Raw genomic sequence first — 19,422 nt, 5'->3', positions numbered from 1 at the left:
ACCCCGCGTTTGCTGTTGTAGAACTCCCAACCTGCCAATTTCCATAACATCCCAACAGCGTGACTGATTGAGTCCATACCGTGACTTCAATCCAGTTTAGTAGTTCTAAATGCAGCTTGGTGGAAAGCTTTCATGACTGGTTAAAATAAATGTAATACTGCTGGAAATAAGGAGACACTAGTAGAACATGTGCCTTTATCATGAACTTCTGCAAAAGCCTTGGTGCAATGAGCCTTCCCCATTTGCAACTTGAGCAGTAACATCTCATTGCCTGAACCCTTTACAGAACCTCTTACAGTCCAACCTGGTTAATGGTCGGGAAACGCTGAGAGGTCCTGAACAAAACACTGGCATACACATGAAGACAACAACCAATATTTAAACTGAATGAAAAAACTTTGGGGTTAGTATGTCTACGAGCTGCCATTTAGCAGGACCTTCAGTAGTTGCCCTGAGCAGAAACATTTTGCTGGTTTCAGTCCAGTTAGCAACACGAAAGACAAAGGTTTTGCTTCTTTTTTTTCCTTCTTTAATGCTGCAAAATAGATGTTGCTGAATTAGAATCCAACTGTCTTCACAGCAACAAAACAGGAGGTCAGATTTAAAGAGCTACATTTGCACACGTGTTTCTTGGAAGACCTCTCTGTCTCTAAGTTGACAGTGCAGCTGTTCACCGAAAATTATGCAGAAAAATTAATAAAATCTTAGTTGGGATCTTAAATTATATGGCAAGTCCAACAGTTTTAAGTAAGCATGGATCACATTGTTCAGCTGAAATAGGTGACACATTTTAATCCTGTGGCTGCAGTATTTATCAAGTGCAAATAGTAAAAAAAAGAAATTTAACAGAGGAAAATAAATCAATCTGACTTCATCTGTGTCCAGCCAACAATTCCTCCCCATGTCCCATGATGATCCGAGAGGCTGGGGGTTACAGAGCGTGACTGTGATCCCGCAGCAAAAATATTATCACACACTTCAAAGCTATTGGCTGCCTTTCCTCAAATAAAGTCAGAGCTTTAATGTGCACCCTGATGGACGCAGGATGGCCCCTTTCAAACCGAGATGACAGACACAGACGAGGCAGTAAGATGAAACCAGCAGCAGCCAGCCCTGACAGAGCAGCAGTAAATCCAAGCCATAAACAGAATGCCTCCTCTATGTACAATCTTCCAAGGCTCCTGAGCTTTCTGACAGTGTGGCAGCCGCACTGCTGCACCCCTTGGGCTTGCACACCTGCAGGGATTCAGAAGAGGCACCAGTTCCTGTGATCTTGTAATGATTTGCGCCCCTGAAACGCATGTTCTTTACATCTTCAGGGAGAAACGTGTGACGGTTCATGGTCAATCAGCAGGGAAGTCTGGTACGTTAAACGGGCAGAGCTGGGCGGCCATACGATAGGGCCGTACGTCGCTGCTGCCGCTCGTACAAGCGCTGCCCGCAGGAATCCCGCGCTGGGCTCGGGTGACTGCCCTGGCCAGGACTCCCTGTTCAGGATCAGCTAAGCTGCTGACACCGTCAGTCACAGTGAAGAGCTCCTGATGGGTGAGAGGGTGTGCTGCAAACCTGGCTTGTGAACCGCGAGATTAGCAACGGCTCTATAAGTCTCAAAACTCGTGTCTTTCGGATAGTTTATTAAAACTTTTTTCAGTTTATTAAAACTAAATCCATGAGGAACTGCATGATGTGGCTGGGTTTCCAGTGTTCTGGTCACACAGGAGATATTAAATTCAAAAGCACAGTCTAAGGCAACACTAGAGTATGACCCAATATTTGCATGCACAGAAAACTGAACTGCTCGGATTAACTCTGGTTTACAGACGTGATTCAGGTGGGTTTTGTTTTTCTTTCTGAGAGCTTAAAAATGGCCGCTGGTTCTGAAAACCAGGCCTAGTAGAAATAAAGAAGTCTTAATGTTTTTGTTCTGAGAATTGAGATAACAAAATTTTAACAAGTAAAATGGCATTTAAGAGTATTTTAAGTATCATGTCTGGACTGCAGTGTCACGGTCTATATGTATTTATGTGCATTACTTTTGATATGCTGTTCCCACCATTACGTAGATGGACAACTGAGGCACAAGGCAAGCTGGCATGAGAACTGGTTTCAGATAAGACACCTACATCTAAGTGTCTGAAGTATGGATACCTACCTGCCCAGTGGATGTCTACATTCTTGTGGTTTAATCCCAGCCTGCAACTAGGACCGTGGTAGCCACTCACTCACCCTCCCCACATGGGATGGGGGAGAGAATAGAAAATGAAGGGAGAAACTCATGGGTTAAGAACAGTTTAACAAGCCATAATAATCGTAATAACAAACAATCATTACTAACAGTTTTATATGTGTATATATGTATATAAAATAAGTGATACTCAATGCAATTGCTCATGAACTCCATTGGGCCAAACAGCCAGTTTTCACAGTAATAAAACAGGAGGTCAGATGTGAAGAGCTACATTTGCACATGTGTTTCTTGGAGACCTCTCTGTCTCTGACAATTCAATTGTTCACTGAAAATTATGCATGGAGGGTGTTATAGAACCATTTAGGTTGAAAAGACCTTTAAGATCATCAAGTCCAACTATTACCCAGCACGGCCAAGTCCACCGGTAAACCATGTCTCTAAGCACTACACCTATACCTTCTTCGACAAGGTGACTCGACTAGTAGTTGAGGGAAAGGCTGTGGACGTTGTGTACTTAGACTTCAGTAAAGCCTTTGACACTGTATCCCACAGCATTCTCCTGGGGAAGCTGGCAGCTCATGGCCTGGATGGGTAGACTCTGCGATGGATAAAGAACTGGCTGGATGGCTGGGCCCAAAGAGTTGTGGTGAACAGAGCCAAATCCAGTTGGTGGCCAGTCATGAGTGGTGTTCCCCAGGGCTCAGTATTGGGGCCAGTTCTGTTTAATCAATGATCTGGATGAGGGAACTGAGTGCACCTTTAGTAAGTTTGCAGATAACACCAAATTGGGTGGGAGTGTTGACCTGCTGGAGGGCAGGATGGCCATACAGAGGGATTCGGACCAGCTGGATCATTGGGCTGAGGCCAATTGTACGGGTTTTACCAAGGCCAAGTGCCAGGTCCCGCACTTGGGTCACAACAACCCCAGGCAGCGCTACAGGCTCAGGGAAGAGTGGCTGGAAAGCTGCCTGGTGGAAAAAGACCTGGCGTGTTGATTGACAGCCGGCTGAACATGAGCCAGCAGTGTGCCCAGGTGGCCAAAAAGGCCAAGAGCATCCTGGCTTGTATCAGGAATAGTGTGGCCAGCAGGACTAGAGAAGTGATTGCCCCCTGCACGCGGCACTGGTGAGGCCCCACCTTGAATACTGTGTTTGGTTTTGGGTCCCTCATCATAATGACATTGAGGTACTAGGGAGAGTGCAGAGGAGGGTGAGGGGTTGGTGAGGGGTCTGAAGCACAAGTCTGATGAGGAGCAGCTGAGGGATCTGGGGCTGTTTAGAAAGAGAAATGGAGGCTGAGGGGGGAACTTACCAGTCTCTACAACTACTTGAAAGGACATTGTAGCTAGGTGGGTGTTGGTCTCTTCTCCCAAGTAGCAAGTGACAGGACAAGAGGAAATGGCCTCAAGTTGCACCAGGAGAGGTTTAGATTGGATATTCGGAAAAAATTCTTCACCGAAAGGGTTGTCAGGCATTGGAACAGGCTGCCCAGGGAGGTGGTGGAGTCACCATCCCTGGAGATGTTTAAAAGGCATTTAGACGAGATTCTTAGGGACATGGTTTAGTGCTAGAGTTAGGTTAGGTTATGGTTGGACTCGATCCTGACCATCTCTTACAACCAACATGATTTTATGATTCTACACATTATAAATACCTATAGGGATGGTGACTCAACCACTTGCCTAAAAAGGATCCTTTAAACATTGCAGAATGATTTCATACAGTTTTTCTTTCATCTTGCTATACCGCACTCTTTTGGCCCTTCTGCAGACTTAAAATCAGGGTGTTTTAAGGTCTCTGAACACTCTTGGTATGTACTTGTCTCAATTTTGGCCACTAAAAACCCCTATTTGGGCTGTGCCCTCTCACCAGGCATCTTGCTGGCCAAGGTCTTAAATTTTGTTGGTAACTTTCCTTTTTCCTGGTCTGAGAAGAATTCTGCTTTATCTGATAGCTTGCATTAGAATCAGGGTAATTCATAAGGAGTATGCAGTAGGTTTTTAATAACTACTTTCTCCATAAGAGTAATGCACATGTGACAGGTTGCCTGGCTGAGGAGCACATTAGCAATGTAATGTGCTATATTCAAATGCTTTTCTAAGAACACAGAGTCTGCGGGGAGACCTCCTGCCAAGAAAATCAGTATTTCCCTCTCCAAACCACAGTATACCATTCAGACAGAAGTTTTGAAAAAGTCATCTAGAAATACTTCTAAAGAAGTATTATTTCTGTCTGGCAAATTGTAGACATGGTGAATAAACTAAAAGGTCTGGGTACCATCCCGCTGTGCTTTTCATCCAAAATTGCACTGACTCACAAATGAAAAGGGCAGCACAGAACTCAAGACAGAAGCCAGGTGGGATGCTGAAAACTCAGCAGCAGCATCCCCACTTCAAAAACAAACCCCCCAGTACCATGGTCTGCACCTTCCCTGTCGTGCTCTTGGCACCAACTTTGATACAAGGAGTTTTCTATTTGTTTTTGTTCCAGATAACCCACCATTGACATGGTCTAAAACATAAACCACAGGCCTGAGCACTGTTTAACACAACTGACAGCAGTGGGGCTCACCCGTTCTCCAGAGCTCTTCCTCTTACCTGTCTTGGGGACAGCAGGTAAGTTGCAGTAATGTATCCTTTAAGGATTAGGTGCTAAAGCTATTACTGGTGAAAACTTTTAATTCTTGATGTGGGACCTGGAAAGAGAATGCTACTAATACTACCTAGCAGATTTCTGCACTAGCCACTTGCTCTTCATGCTTACACACATTACCTTCAGGAGGCTAACCACAGAAACCATGTTTTAAGTTAACTGGGTCTAGACTGCTTTTTCCATTTCATTTTGAATTTAAATATAAAGACACGTTCTCTGCTAACAGTTGAAGAGTCATAACCCTGAGAAAGGACTACACGCTGAGGATCAGTTCTTCCCTTGGTCCAAAAGACTGTTTTAACCAGAAAAATGCTATAGTAGCATCTACCAAAAAACCAAACAACCGAACAAAAAAACCCCATCCAACAAAACCAAACCAAACCAAAACAACCCAACTAAACACACAAAACCAAACAAAAAACCCTACAATGGATGGAGATGCAGGTTTCTCAGCAGCTTGTCAGTCTGTGCACCCCGTATCCCGGGCATCAGGGAAAGCCCCATCTACCGACAAAGGCTTCCAGATCCAGCTCGGCTGCTCTGGCAGTTGCCTGTTTTTTGGTATCAACATCCAGAAGAGCTGATTGTTGATTTTGCATGCCTGCCAATGTCATTTAAGCAAATACTTTGTGTCTGATATATGACACAAGCATTATCATATTTCTAAAGCTTTAAACTCCGGATCGTATTGTGTCCCCTGGCTGGCACATACAAAAATATAATGCCAGTGATGGCTGTTTCCAAACTTGTTCTGTATTTTAAAGATTCTCTGAAGATTTTTTTCCCTCAGAAAACCTTGCACCCCTAATCTGATCCTCAAGTAACAAGTTTAAATTTCACACTGCTTGAGTAACAAAATTCAGAAAAGATGATTAAGCTTCAGGGAGGGAAAAAACCACACATGAAGTAACAGCTCAAGAATTTCACTCCAAAGAGACTCCAAAAACTCTTTAGAGCACTAGCAAAAAGGCCTTTTGAGTATGATTGTCAGTACTAATAGATAAAAACACAATAAATGTAAATATCAAGCTTCATAATTCCAAGTGGGTATTAAGCTGTTTCCAGATGGGTAACTCCTGGAGTTGTTACACAAAACTATGCTAGAGAAAAATTTGAATAGCTGATAAATTACTACTCTAGCTCATTTTAGCAGGTTACTCCACAAATACTGTAAAATTCAGCACGAAATAAAATCTGTCAGAAAACAACTTAATATTTTGATATTGATGCAATGATTCTACTTCTCAACATGTACCTGCATGAATTTCCAGTCTGTGATTTCAAACCACCAATGGTTTATTTTTTCAAGCAGAAAATAGCAGACATGCCATAGCGGCTCAGCGATTAGAAAGAAAAAGTCTCCTCCACAACTGTATAAACATCCTCAAACTTTCGAATGCTACCTTAGAGAGGAGTGTCAGGCTTAAACAAGGGCATCAAACCTCCACAGCTCACATTCTAGTTCATACTACCCTGCCCTTTCCTTCTCCTCGCCCACAAGAAGACTCCAGGCAGTAAACAAATCCATAGCAACAGGAGCCCCCACGGCAGTGCCAGAGGATAACACTGGTCCTTTGAGAGATAGAGCTTTAGTATCTTCTAAGCTTCCCTAAACCATTTTCACTTTTCTATAAATAACGCTGCTTATCACTGTACTTGAGCTTCAGGAACTTTAATTAGACTAGGAATTCCTCTAGTGATTAGATAAAGGCTGTTGCAATGGATTGGTAACAGCCTTAAAAATAAGAGGCTCTCTCCTGCTTTTTCCATTTTACATGCATCTTACTTGAGAAAGCAATCGTTGTTAGATAAAGACAGACAAGCCTGCTTTCAAAAGCATGTGTCAGGCTTCTGCTAAGTGGACAGGAAATAATTACATACCTCAGCACACCCTGCAAGTAACAGTTGCAACTTGCCTTGAACTTAAGGCCTAATAATCACAGGAACACTAAAATCCAAAAGAAAGTGTACACCAGATACAAATTTGAAATGCTGGACTCTTCAGCTGCTTTAGAGGAGGAAAGCGGACATCTGAAGTGTCCAGAGCTCAAACATTACAACATGCAAGACAAATATTTGCATCTGTAAAAACCTCCTAGGTTACAGCCTTCATCAACAAGAGTTAACTATTCAGGACTCCTCCTGCAGGAGCGCTGAAGAGCGAAGCCGTGTTTGTCTGACCTTGAGCTGTTTGGATCACCGCGCTGCCTGCAGCAGTAGCTGTTTCCAGAGGAGCTGCTGAGCAGCTGTGACATCTGCCAGAGGACGGGGTGTCACATTCTTACTCATTGTGTTTATTCAGCAGCACAATCCAACTTTCCAGAGACATGAAAACTACTGCGATTTGACGGCTTTGTGAACTTGGCTACGCGACCAACGTTACTTTTAAAGAGTGCAACCAATATGCAGATCTATTTGAAAAGCTGTGCCACAATTAGCACTTAAAAACCACACAGTTTTACACTAGTTGGGTCAAATTAATTTTATTATGCTCCATGATGAATTGCCACCAGTGCAACATCCTATTCACTGTACATTTCAAAAATTCACATACTAAAAATTTCAGTTCGATAAATGGAAAACTGAATGATTGAGAAGTTCTTACGGATTTCATACGTACAAGTGGCTACCTGATATTGTCTATGCACATAGAGTGTTGAGATACAAAAGCCTCGTGCTAGTTTGTTAATTGCTAAGGCTATCTGGACAGTCATTTAACCAGAATATATAAGAGAGGCCTTCATTACAATGTTTAGCAACAATGCACCAGTATCATGAAACGCTGCTATCTTCTGCTCATAGTGCATGTGGCGGAGTGCTGAAGCATGCAGTTCTGACTAACTTAACTGCCATTGCAGTCATTATGCCTGAATTTTATCAGGTACAAACACTACTTTAAAGTAAATATTAACCTGGACACCACAGAACGTGAATGTACTATTTGTATGAAGTAAAAGAAATAGAAAACCCAAAAGCTTTCTTTGGCCAGTATCTACAAATCAAAGTTTTATTCAATAAGGTAACTTCAGAGCTTCTAAAACCTGGAACAGAATTTTGAATTCTGAGCTGTGATGCTATAATTATTAACTATATTACAGAAATTCCAATTCTGGGAACATAACAGCTAAACATACCTAGTAAGTAGCTTGTTAGGAAAACCGCTAGGCCTCATCTGCTTAATTTTAAAATGCTCTATATGCAATTAAAAAATAAGGAAGCAGTGCCAGAAGTTATATGAAAGCCATACAAATATTTTCCCTATACACAAGTTCTTAACTCCACTGCCATTAGCTACCCCAGGCTGCCCTTGCACTTGATCCAACGCTCAAGCCATTCCAGCAGCAAAGCGAGCAGAAGTGTTTCCAGCAGCAGAGGGCAAGGTAAAAGTTACTGCAAGACAACGAAACCACTTGGAAATTTTTTTCCTCAAGTAATGTGCTTAAATTAGTCTTGGAAGGAAGTTAGCATCCTCTGAATAATTTAACTACAACCTTACCTCCCCCACTACTTTTCAGCAACTTTCTTCTCATATGACTAAATTAATTCACTAAAGACTAGGTTATAACTGGGTTAGAAATCCAAGCCGCATCATGCAGGTCCAGCCTGTCAAGATCAGGTCAACACTGGGTTTCAGTCAATACAACTCCGATAACTTAAATTTAGTTTGATAGCTTGACTACAGTCAAAGACCCAGGACACTATGCATTAACTACACTCCAAATATGACCGACTTAACTAAACATTCTGTGTCAGATAATGTGGTTTTTTAAAAGATTTTCTACCTGAAAGTTACAGTAAGTACAGTAATTAATGCTGCAGATATTGAATACCCACATAGCATAGATTACTATTTTGTAATAGGCAGATATGCCAATGTTTACTGCACTACAAAGTACAATTTATATAAATGCGCAAGCTGTGAAATGAGAATCCCATTTGCCATCCACTTATTCAAATAGTATTCTTGTGAATCGGGTTCTTGATCTTCATCACAACCCTTAGTCTTAAAGCCAACACATGAAGACAGAACATTGCATAAAGTTCAGTACTTATTCAAAGTGTATATTCTGAGTTAATGGCTTTCCAACTTTATGGATGTAGGACTGGCGTTTCAGCATTTCTTGTGTACCATAACGCAAAGACTGCAAAGTAATACCACTTATGTTTACTTTATTAGTACACCAATGTCCTACAAATTTAAAAAAGTAATTAAACATTATTGAAGCAAGCATTAAACGCAGCCCTTCAGCCTGAAAACCACATAAAATTGATTTTAAAAATAAATCAAACTGTAGCAATTTGCAGCCTCCAGCATAGCCCCCAGTAATTTACACTTCTTCATTCTGCAAGTAAGAGCTGGGAAGGAAGAAAGACAACTTATCTGCATCAAAGATGCCTTTGCCGCTATTACAAAGTAAAGCCACCCTGTTTAACTTCAGATAGAGAGCTCCCTAATGGAAGGATTTAATTACTACTGCTGTTCAATAGCAGTCAGTAGAGCTACAGCTCTTCACAACTAGCTGTGCATTTCTGTCATGATTTTGTACTATGCAAAGCATACTGCTAAGATTTGAACTGCAACGTTGTGATGTATTTGAAACCATGCAATAGTATAAACCAGCTGGAACATTCACGTAGCATTGCATTTGAAATGAAGGGGCTAAATAAACTAAGAGCTGCATCACTTAAAGAACATACTGCTATACTAGGTTTTAATAAGAAAATTTAGATACAGAAAAAGTAGGGTATGAAAATAGTGTTTTCCTTCTTGCATTATAACTAAATTACATTAAGGTTTTTGTCAGTCTCGCATATTACATTTAAACTCCCTTATTGATGGAATGGAAAGTATTCACATGTACATGATCATCCAGGTGTAAACTTGCACACATTAACAGGGAGTAGCTTTGTAGAGGATTATGACAAACCTTTACAGATTAAATGAGGTATTGCACAGATTAATAAAAAAGCAAAAGGCAACAAAAATATACAGCAAATTGATAGAACATTTACATGATAATTTTACAGATTCCATAGACAGAAAGTAGTGTTTAGTATATCATTCACCTTAAAAAATATATATATATAATAATATATGATCAATCATCCCATTCATCATCATCCTCAAAGTCTTCTTCATCCTCTTCATCCTCATCTTCATCTGTAAGACAAAAAAAGCAAGTCACTTGCATGCACCCAACTAACACGGCAAAAGTGTTACTGATTTCTCCCGCAACTTTCTGAAAACAGCACAATCAATTCAAGGAGGACACGACAATACATTTAGGAATACTCTATTTTAAGACTCTTAGACATGACATTTAGTTTAGATTGATACTGGCTGAAAGTCAAATCTAATTTTTTTCCATTCTCATTCCTTTCCTCAGGTGCCTTGTTTTCTGTTATGAGAAAAAGAATCAGAAGTTCTCATTTAACACTTACTACTTATTACTCTTTCTTAGAGAATGTCAGAGTGGCCAGCTTGTTCCAGATCGGGTTTTAAACTTCAAGGACAGATTTCTGAAATGTAAGAACTACTTCTCCAGCTTTACTACATAACAAGAATTCTGTTTACTGTACAAGCAGATTAAAAAAAAAAAAAAAAGGAGCTGAAGTCCATTGTGGTTACTGGAATATTCTGAGCTGTGTAATGCACATCAACACTAATGCTTGTTGTTAACCTTTTTCAGCCTTCCACTATTTTTATATGTATCTTAATTTAAAAATTGTAGCCTGTTAAAATTAAACTACTTATTTGTTAGGCAAGAGCATTTCCTTCTCTGCGAAAATGCTGTATTCAGCACCCTTCTGGTATTCAATTTATGTAAAGTACCAAAATTGGAAATCACTACACAGGGCAGCAAATCAACAAACTATATTGCACTTAGTCAAATGGTCTGCAGACTGCAAGTGAGTTTTGGTATGGAGGCAAGCTCTGGAACAAAAATATATCAAAGCCTAAACAGAAGAGATGTAACCAAACAGCTGCGCTGCAGCTTCTAACTGCTTTAATTACAAGCTGGTATTTGAGAAACGCAAATCCTCTTACAACCTTATTTTTTCCAAGCACTGAAGTGTGAAACGTTGATTCAGTACTCGTACAGGACTAGTCAAGTAACTTTAGTTATCTGGTTATTATCCAGCAGGTGGCATCCAAAGCACGCTGGAAGCCACAGTTTTAAGAGCATGAATCTTTGCAAGAGCTTTGGCTTCTAGGAACAAAAAAAGCATTAAAAACCTTCCTTCCAAAATATTTTGACAACTTATTTCATCACAGATCTAGTGGCTAAAAATAAGGCAGTTAAAAAAAAAATCTTTATAAGGATATAAACCTTGATTAGTAATTTTTAATTCAGTATTACTGCAAACTACTATACACCAGTAATTCAAAGTAGTGTGAACCAGCCATTCAGTCTATCGCTAGGGGTCTGCCTAGACTCTAAATGCCTAGATCATTTTGTATGGGTCTATACGCCAAAATCCATGCTTTTTTCCAACAATATTTTATGTTGAATAGAAGTGTTAACTCTTGAAAACCTGACACCGGGCAGTCAGAAGAGTTCCACCAGACTCACCTGAAGAATGAATGGCTTTGCTCCTTTTCTGCATAACTTCCATTAATGCACCCACAATTCCTGAGGTGGGTGCAGGTGTAGGTGGTGCACTCTCCTGACCATCGGATACCTTGAAAAAAAGGATACATTAGAAATAAATGAGATTGGCAAAACACAACCTGTGTATTTTGAAGACAAGCTTCCTTATAAGATTAATGAGTTTATTTTCAGCCAGAGGGAAGAAAAAAACTGCAGTTTGTTTCTTTAGCTCAAGCTAAGTTTTTATTTATAAAAAAGTCAACCCCTTTTCTTTTGCCATAACACAACTGTAGTTAGTCCATACTCAAGATTAAATATTTTAGCTCTGACTATCATGAAGTGAGCGCTCAGCTAAAGGAAAGCTTCTTAATATGGTTGTGCAGGCATGACTTGTGTGGCTGCATAATCATTATTTATTCTATTCTTGGTATATATACAAAATAATTTTTCCTGTTTGGGTTTGTTAACCAGGTCTGTTTTGGGCTGATAATCCCTTCTGAAAGTAATAGACTTTGATAGTGCACATCTGTAATGGCAAATAAATATTAACATGTCCTCACACTTCTAATACCAGAAGCTTCAAGTGCAGAGTAGCAAAAAAACCCCAAACAACAAAAAAAACCCAAACAAACAAAAAAAACCAACTATAGGCAAAATTATTTAGAAGATATTCAGTGACATCAAGAAGAAATAGTAATGGTAATAGCCTGAGCTGCAGCAGGAACAGCAGAAGCATCCCTCATGGGTGGCACTTTTCCAGACACAGGCAGACACCTTCTTACAAGCCTCAATATTTGCAGAGCACAGCTCCATTTTAAGATGGAGAAAAATACTACTACTACTACTACTAAATAATAATATAGTGTTTGCCTTCCACTACCATTACTGCTGAACTTATCCCCTGCAGTTGTTCAGACGATTTTACTACAGTATTCAGGAAACCAGCAATCTTTCATAGTTCTTGCAAAAATTCTTTACAGCCACGATACTGTGGTATCATCATTGTAGGATTAATGCTTAAAGCTTTACTGAAAAGTGAGAAGTGAGTTGAAACAAGGATAATTTCATGCACCAGTTCTCATCTATAGCAAATATGTGTCCTAGGCATTTTCTCAGTACTACCGTTTCAAGCATCCCTTCAAAAACTCTAAAAGTTATGATCCAGCCCAAAACTGAGCCGCAAGTTACTGTTCACACTGCAATACTGCAGCCATTTCCAAGTCCCAAGGGGACACAGATGAGAACCAGCTTTTACTCACAGATTTCAGCTGAATACCCTGTCGTATCTGGTCTAACAGTGCATCTCTTCCTGAGCAGGACACTGGTCGACTGTTCTGTTCTACTTTCTTTAACTGAGCTCCTTCTCTGATTTGATCCAAGAGTGCTGCTTTGTTTCCTGCAGGAACTGGAAGCTGGTGATCAACCTCTGAAGGAAGGCCTGGTGGTGGAGGAGGACCAGGAGGGGGTGGAGGAGGAGGAGGTGGTGGAGGAACAGATGATCCACTTGCTGGTGGTGGTGGCGGTGGAGGAGGGCCAGATGGTGCAGATGACGAGTGCACTGGTGGCGGTGGAGGGTACATCCTGTTGGGAGGAGGTGGGGGCACCGCGGCACCAGGGCGAGATGGAGGTGGGGGTGGAGGTGCTGCTGTGGGAGCTCTGGAAGGAGGAGGTGGCGGTGCCCCTCGGCCCCTGGCAGGGGGAGGAGGGGGCCCCGAGCTGTGGGGAGGTGGTGGTGGAGGTGGAGGGGGTCCTCCTCTGCATGGTGGTGGTGGAGGCGGGGCTGAAATGAAAAAAAACAATTTACAATTACGTACTACTCAATACCCGTAAGCCTTTCAAAGACTCGCAGAAAAAGAAAAGAGGCTTCGCCTTGCCTTTTGCAAGGATCTCTGTGCCTGCGCAAATGTTACCAGTTCTGAATTAAGTTGAATATAGCTAAATATAAGCTATGCTTCTAGGAACGCAAATCAAACCGAATATAGCCCCCAAGTCTGCTGTGTATTTTGTAACAGAACCAACACTGCAGGGAGCAAGTGCAATGCATAAAAAGACAATTAAAAGTCACAAAGCAAGCTTGGTCATTAATTTTGGTTTTGTCCTATGGTAGTAATTTTCTACATAATCCAAGTGTATCTTAAGTAATGTGTTTTAATTTCTCAAGACAAAATGCAGAAAAATTCCAAAAAAAATCCCCTAAACTTTTGTTGAGCTAGGACAGAAGGCAAGAGAAAAGAGGTTTTAGAAAATACACTTGAAGTAAAATACAGAATTACCACTGTATAATCTATCCATTATTTTATTAGGGAATTATACAGGCAAATATTTCTGAAGCATCATCTTCTAGTAATAAAAAACCTTACCAAAGCATTACGATGCAGCATAAACTGACTCTTAGTCCCTTTTACAGAAAATTAGTTCCAACAATACCTTTATGGAAGGGAAGAGACTGTAGAAAGGAAACCACTTCAGGGCTACCTCAATGCACAGGATCATTTCTATACGAAGTGGCCTTGAAATGGACCTGCTCTGCTAATGGCATTTTAAATAGTACCGTTTCATTTCCTCTGCCATTAAGCATCTAATGGCTTATGCTACTTTAAGTTGTGCAGTTGCTGCACGTTAACTACTTAATAATCTTGGTGCTGTCACACAACTGAGAAAAATCACATTTGATTTCATGCGCTTTGATAATGAAAATTGTATTACACTCCAGAAGATACTTCTTTACCTCTTTCCTATTATCTCCTTCCTATTACATACTGAGAAAGCAGTCTGTCTGCACTGGAACAGAGAAGAGACATCCTGAAAAAAAGGATTTTGAGGAAGTAGGAGACACTAGTGCCTCAGTACCTCCTTCCCTGCTCCCTCCTAAAATTATGTGTTATGTTCTTAAGTTCCAGAAACTGTTCTGGTTTTTTTTTCCATCCCTTCAAAAGAACGACATGGGAGAATCTCCTCTCAAACTTCATATATTTCGCAAGAGACATACTGCCACTGTTGCTGATTTAAAAAAAAAAAAACAACCCACCACCCATCACTTTTTGGCTGACAAGACTGTAGTTTCCCTTTTGGCCATTGGAGGCCAGCATTTTCAAATATAACTCACTCTGCACGCACTACCGACAGCTCTTCTGTATTACTGAAAAGATACATAACATGGTCATGCTCCAGAAGCTGTAGATTTTGAACATAAGGTTTCAGTTTTCATGTGGGGAAAGGTTTTATTTGCATGGTATATAGAGAGGTATGCCACAGCCAATCTGTGGCAATAGTTCAGGAGTTTTTATAAGGCTTGTCTGCACTCAGCTGGAGTGAAATGGGGGAGGAGGAATACAGAGGGAGTACCATCACCTCATCCTTTCTCCCTCCCCAAACAGATGGTACAAGCAAAACAAGAAAATAACTTCGTTGTTTTGTTGTGGGGTTTTTTGTTTTGTTTGTTTTTTGTTTGTTTGTTGTTTTTTTGGTGTGTGTGGGGTTTTTTTTTTAATAAATGCACATTAAGCTGAACATGGCTATTAACAAAAAAGTATGTAAAATCTTTTACTGGTGGTACTGTCACTAAAAAACAAACAACCAAACAAACCCCACGACAAACCAAAAAACAACCAGCAGTACCAAAACTAGGGAAAGAGCAGGAAAAACAAGAAAGTAAGTTCTATCTGAGCAGAACAATGTGTCTGCAACTCTCTAGTCAGCATCCTAGCAGTGTGAATACATAAGCACAGAAATTCTTGCAATAAAACCCAGGAAAACATGTTTCAGTTGAGAAAGAACACTTCAAACAGCAATCAAGCCAACACATCAAATAACATAATTGCAGATAAACCCACTGAAATACAGGAATATTTTATCTACCCCTATCAAAAAGCACAGAGGTAGATTTTTATCATGCATGTTAAAGATGAGGCAGCTTTTCTTTCAATTGCATACATGCAAGTGGCTGTAACTTGAAGTTAACACATACGTAATAAAAGATAGGCATTTTTAAAGTATTTTAAACTAGTCATAAGACTCCAAGACAAGTCTTCTCAATCCAATTTTATGGTCAGCAGTCAGGGATCAACAACTCTGCAAGCATTTAAATAGAGTTAAGACTGACAGATTTCTTACTGATGAAAAAATTGATAACTGAAATTTTGCTTGCAATTTAACTAAGAAGTTTGACCATATTTTTTATTATTGCAGTAAAACAGATGTGGACTAGGTTTTCTCTTCTAGGAAAGAAATCACACAGCAGCATGAATACTTTGAAGCATATGCTTAGACACCAGCTCACATACATACCGCTCCACCGGGGGGGACCTGAGGAACAAATGTAACAAGTCATTCTACCCTGAATCTGTATCTCTTCAGTCACTCCAACAATTACTCACTAGTTTCAAACTGCTATAATTTCAATGGCATTTATATCCTATTCCTCTTACAAAGTATTCTAAACAAATTTTTTGAAAGTTTGACATTGGCACTGTAATTTTCAGACCTACTTGCTATATTCCACTAGGTAATGCATCAGCTGAGATCACATTTCAAGGTTGGGCAGGAAATGGCTTATTTGACAATTTCCTTGCAGCAGAAGCCTGCTCAAAACTAGTACTTTTCACTTTAAATTAGAAAAGAGGTTTCTTCTTGTTTTTAAGTATTCGTATAAAATTTGCAGGCCTCTAGCTGTTGCAAGGTTCATTACACAGTGCTGCCAGGGTAAACGGGCACCACACATACACCTGTCAGACATGCTACTACTGTAACTGAAAACAGCAATATTGCTTCTAAGATTTTAATTTATTTATAAGGTTGAGATTATAAAATAAATATGCAAAATAAACAGTCTGAAAAAATCTATATGGAAGATACTGCATAGCTTTATAGTCAGACTGTTACAGTAAATTAACTGACATACATAAGATCCTTAGTCGCTAGGGAGCTCTCGTGGGTCATGCATGAACATTTCACATTCTGTATGGTATACAGAAACATTGTGAAATCCAATGCAACTGCAGTAACAAGAAGTTCAGAGACTAGAATAAAAAATTGCTCATCATCAACAGCTTCTACTCTAATCCTTAAGGCTAAAAACGCCCTGCTAACTTTTACATGGAAATAAAAGGAACCCCACCTTGTCTGCGCAGTTCATTTTTAACGGCTTCCACACCTCCTGTTTTTTCAATGAAATCGTATATGACCTTTGAAGTTTCTTTGTCTTTCAGTTGAGCCTCTGAAATTCCACACATATCAAACAGGTTTTTCAGTTCTGGGTCCAAGTTGTTCACCTACAAGTCAGATACATTAGCTTTAAGTAGCTTGAAATAAAAGAATTTTTTAAAATATCATTTGTTTTGGGAGAAAAAAAAACCAAACACACACAAACTGTGTAGTTAAAAGGAACAGCAAAGCCAAGGACACATCTCTGGGTTGAATCTTCAGTCACAAAGGACTATTTTAGGAGAGAGAAGTACCTTTCACAAAAACTCAAGTTTTGCATGTTTTCCCCTCAATCCTGGATCTCTCCTATTTCCTCTACTCCAACACCTCTCTAGGTTTGAATTATATTATAAAATCACAATTTATAATTATTTTGATGTACAGTTAAGTTTATTTAATGCAAATCTTCACGAGTTAAATTAAAAAACCTCTAAAACTTTTAATTATTCAGTATCTTGAATAACTTATAAAATTACTTACATCAAAACCCGTGTTTGGATCCCAACCAACATGTCCAATGTGTCTAAAAAAAAGCAGAAAAGTCCATTTAATCAGCATAAAAAGGACCTTGTTAACTAAAATAACAAGACACCAAGATAACTAGAGATTACTTCCAGCTTCTACCTCCAGGCTTATAACACACTAAGCAATTCTTACTTCTCCATGCCCCACTTGAGAATAGAATAGTAAAAAACTTTCTTTACTCCCACTTGTTGTCAAAAAGACCAAGTGGAGAAGTTATTTTTCCCCCTTAGGTTATGGTCCATGGCAAAACATGAAGGCTCCCTGTCACCCTGTAGTGCACATGGATGGTGATGGAAGGACTGTATGGAGATCAGGGAAGGAGTTTGGCCTTTATATAGTAACTGGACTTCAAGCTACTGCCAAAGCCTTGAGCGTCATGCAGCTGGAAAACCTCCTCCCACCACCACTGTTTGTTCTCTCATCGCCGTTCTCCCGTTCACTCCCTTCTTTCAAAGGAAAGTCAGGACTGTTTTCAGTTGCCATCTTCCTAGGCTTCTAGTAGCCATTTCACATGGCTACTCAAGTATTATTTTATGTGATGCTATAAATCAGCTAAAAAGGCAAAGAGTTTGAGCCCCCACCAAGCTACTTCATGCAACTACTGTTGCCTCTAGGAGACAGAACCATCGTGTCACCAAAACTGCATGTTTTGGGTTTCTTTTTGCCAATGACCAGTTCTAGAAACACAATGCAGTCTTCTGGAAGTCCAATTCAGAGTTTTAAAAATACCAGGTGAACCATTAGTAGCCAACACAGTCTAGGCTCTGCTTGTCAAATTACACAGTGCAACAGACCTTGCACTCCTGCTTGGGTCTGTTAGTACCACCAACAGCATAAGTTTTCTTAATGCGATTACTGAAGTTCAATGATCAATTTTGGTCTTGGTGTAAGTATGATTTGCTAACTACTTAGTTTGAAGGGCAAGAAGTAAAAATTCTGGTTTAAAAGTGACATTATGCTACAGAAAAGGCAAAAAAAAGGAAGACCTCTGTTTTGCCTAAACATTTAAATGCCCTTTATTACCAAACTATAGGATGTTTTATTGGTTACAGAATTCTGGGTGTTAAGCTACAGCTTGCTTCACATAAATTAGACATGCATTTCCTAAAACATACCCTCATATGCCATCATAATGTATTAACTGGTGTACGGAAGCTGATAGAAATTTACCACCCAACGCAATCTTACCCGTGTATCTCTGCACATCTGTGCAATTCCAGATGCTCTTTTAACAGGCTGTGAGCATACGATTCAGAGCTTAGTGTACCCAACTGATACTAAAGTTTCTGTGGAGTAGCGTTAGCATTATTTGTCATTTATTTTTCATCCTTCAGAATAAAACAAGTTATTTGTACACATCGACTGTATAACGCACTGTTTTCAGAGGTCTTTTCAATTAAAATGCATATTTACCAGGTAAACTGCAACTCTCATGTGATTTAAAAGAACTCAAACAGCAGTACGTTATACCAATGTTAAGTATAGTTTGATTTTATTTCTCAGAACACTGAAAAGTCCACACCTGTCTAACAGAAGGCATTTAAAAGTTGTATCTACTGATTGCAAAGTTGATCCAGCATAAACAAACAGCAACAAAGTTTGTCGTCCCCAGTATCACAGTTCAAGTTACATACCAGTTACACTACTGCCATATTTCCCTAACACCACCAAACACCAATTCCCACACTTTTGTACAAACCCAGCAATTAAAGTATCTTACACAGTAAGATGACACTTTGCTGCACTCTACAGGAAACTTAACTAGACCTTAAGCTGAACAAAACAGGCTTTCAATCTTCTTTTGCAAAGGTTCAACATTTAAAATTTAATGTTACATTTAATGATTTGGGAACACATTTTTTTGTTTGAACTCCATTCAATATTTTATCATCTTATTCTCAGCTTGTCTAGGTCTCCTTCAATATTTTATGAGTCCACATAGTGTTTTGTAACGTTCAGAACCTGACAGACTTTATAAACAAAGTCTCAAATTCATTTTATATCTGTGCTACTTCTACAAATTCTGATCAGAGGTGAGACACACTAAGGCAAATAATTATTTGCAATTTAGCCTGCATATGCTGAAGTCTGCATCAGTAGAGTTACAACAGTGACCAGCTACCAATCACTATTTGATTTTCTTTCTTTCCTTCTTTTCTGCATTTTTCAGTTTGAGTGACATTAACAAATGCAGGACTTCACTGATACTCAGATCAGAAAGAACGTGGTTGATGTCTGAATTGTCTAAGCACAGTCTGGTTAG

General features: G+C 39.7%; 1 protein-coding gene and 1 long non-coding RNA gene across 3 annotated transcripts in view; one reads left to right on the top strand and one right to left on the bottom strand.

Moving 5' to 3' along the window:
* The first annotated feature begins 721 nt into the window (after window positions 1-721).
* LOC135987424 (uncharacterized) lies at window positions 722-10,411 on the top strand. The gene is made up of 3 exons (XR_010606008.1): window positions 722-1,831; window positions 4,678-4,802; window positions 10,302-10,411. It is a non-coding gene; the product is annotated as an uncharacterized LOC135987424 (long non-coding RNA).
* WASL (WASP like actin nucleation promoting factor) overlaps window positions 7,307-19,422 on the bottom strand; it is a 51,197-nt gene continuing 39,081 nt past the window's right edge. The window contains exons 7-12 of one of the 2 annotated variants that reach the window (XM_065632300.1): window positions 17,115-17,157; window positions 16,549-16,702; window positions 15,720-15,737; window positions 12,692-13,212; window positions 11,415-11,523; window positions 7,307-10,000 (exon numbers count right to left, since the gene is read on the bottom strand). In XM_065632300.1, the coding sequence (XP_065488372.1) occupies window positions 9,939-10,000; window positions 11,415-11,523; window positions 12,692-13,212; window positions 15,720-15,737; window positions 16,549-16,702; window positions 17,115-17,157 (907 nt within the window). In that variant the 3' untranslated portion in view covers window positions 7,307-9,938. The remainder of the gene's footprint in view (window positions 10,001-11,414; window positions 11,524-12,691; window positions 13,213-15,719; window positions 15,738-16,548; window positions 16,703-17,114; window positions 17,158-19,422) is intronic. The other variant, XM_065632309.1, reaches the window with a different exon arrangement.

Source organism: Caloenas nicobarica, chromosome 1, assembly GCF_036013445.1.
Source record: "Caloenas nicobarica isolate bCalNic1 chromosome 1, bCalNic1.hap1, whole genome shotgun sequence".
In the NCBI taxonomy this organism is placed as follows: Eukaryota; Metazoa; Chordata; class Aves; order Columbiformes; family Columbidae; genus Caloenas; species Caloenas nicobarica.
This window is presented reverse-complemented; position numbering and strand designations above follow the sequence as displayed.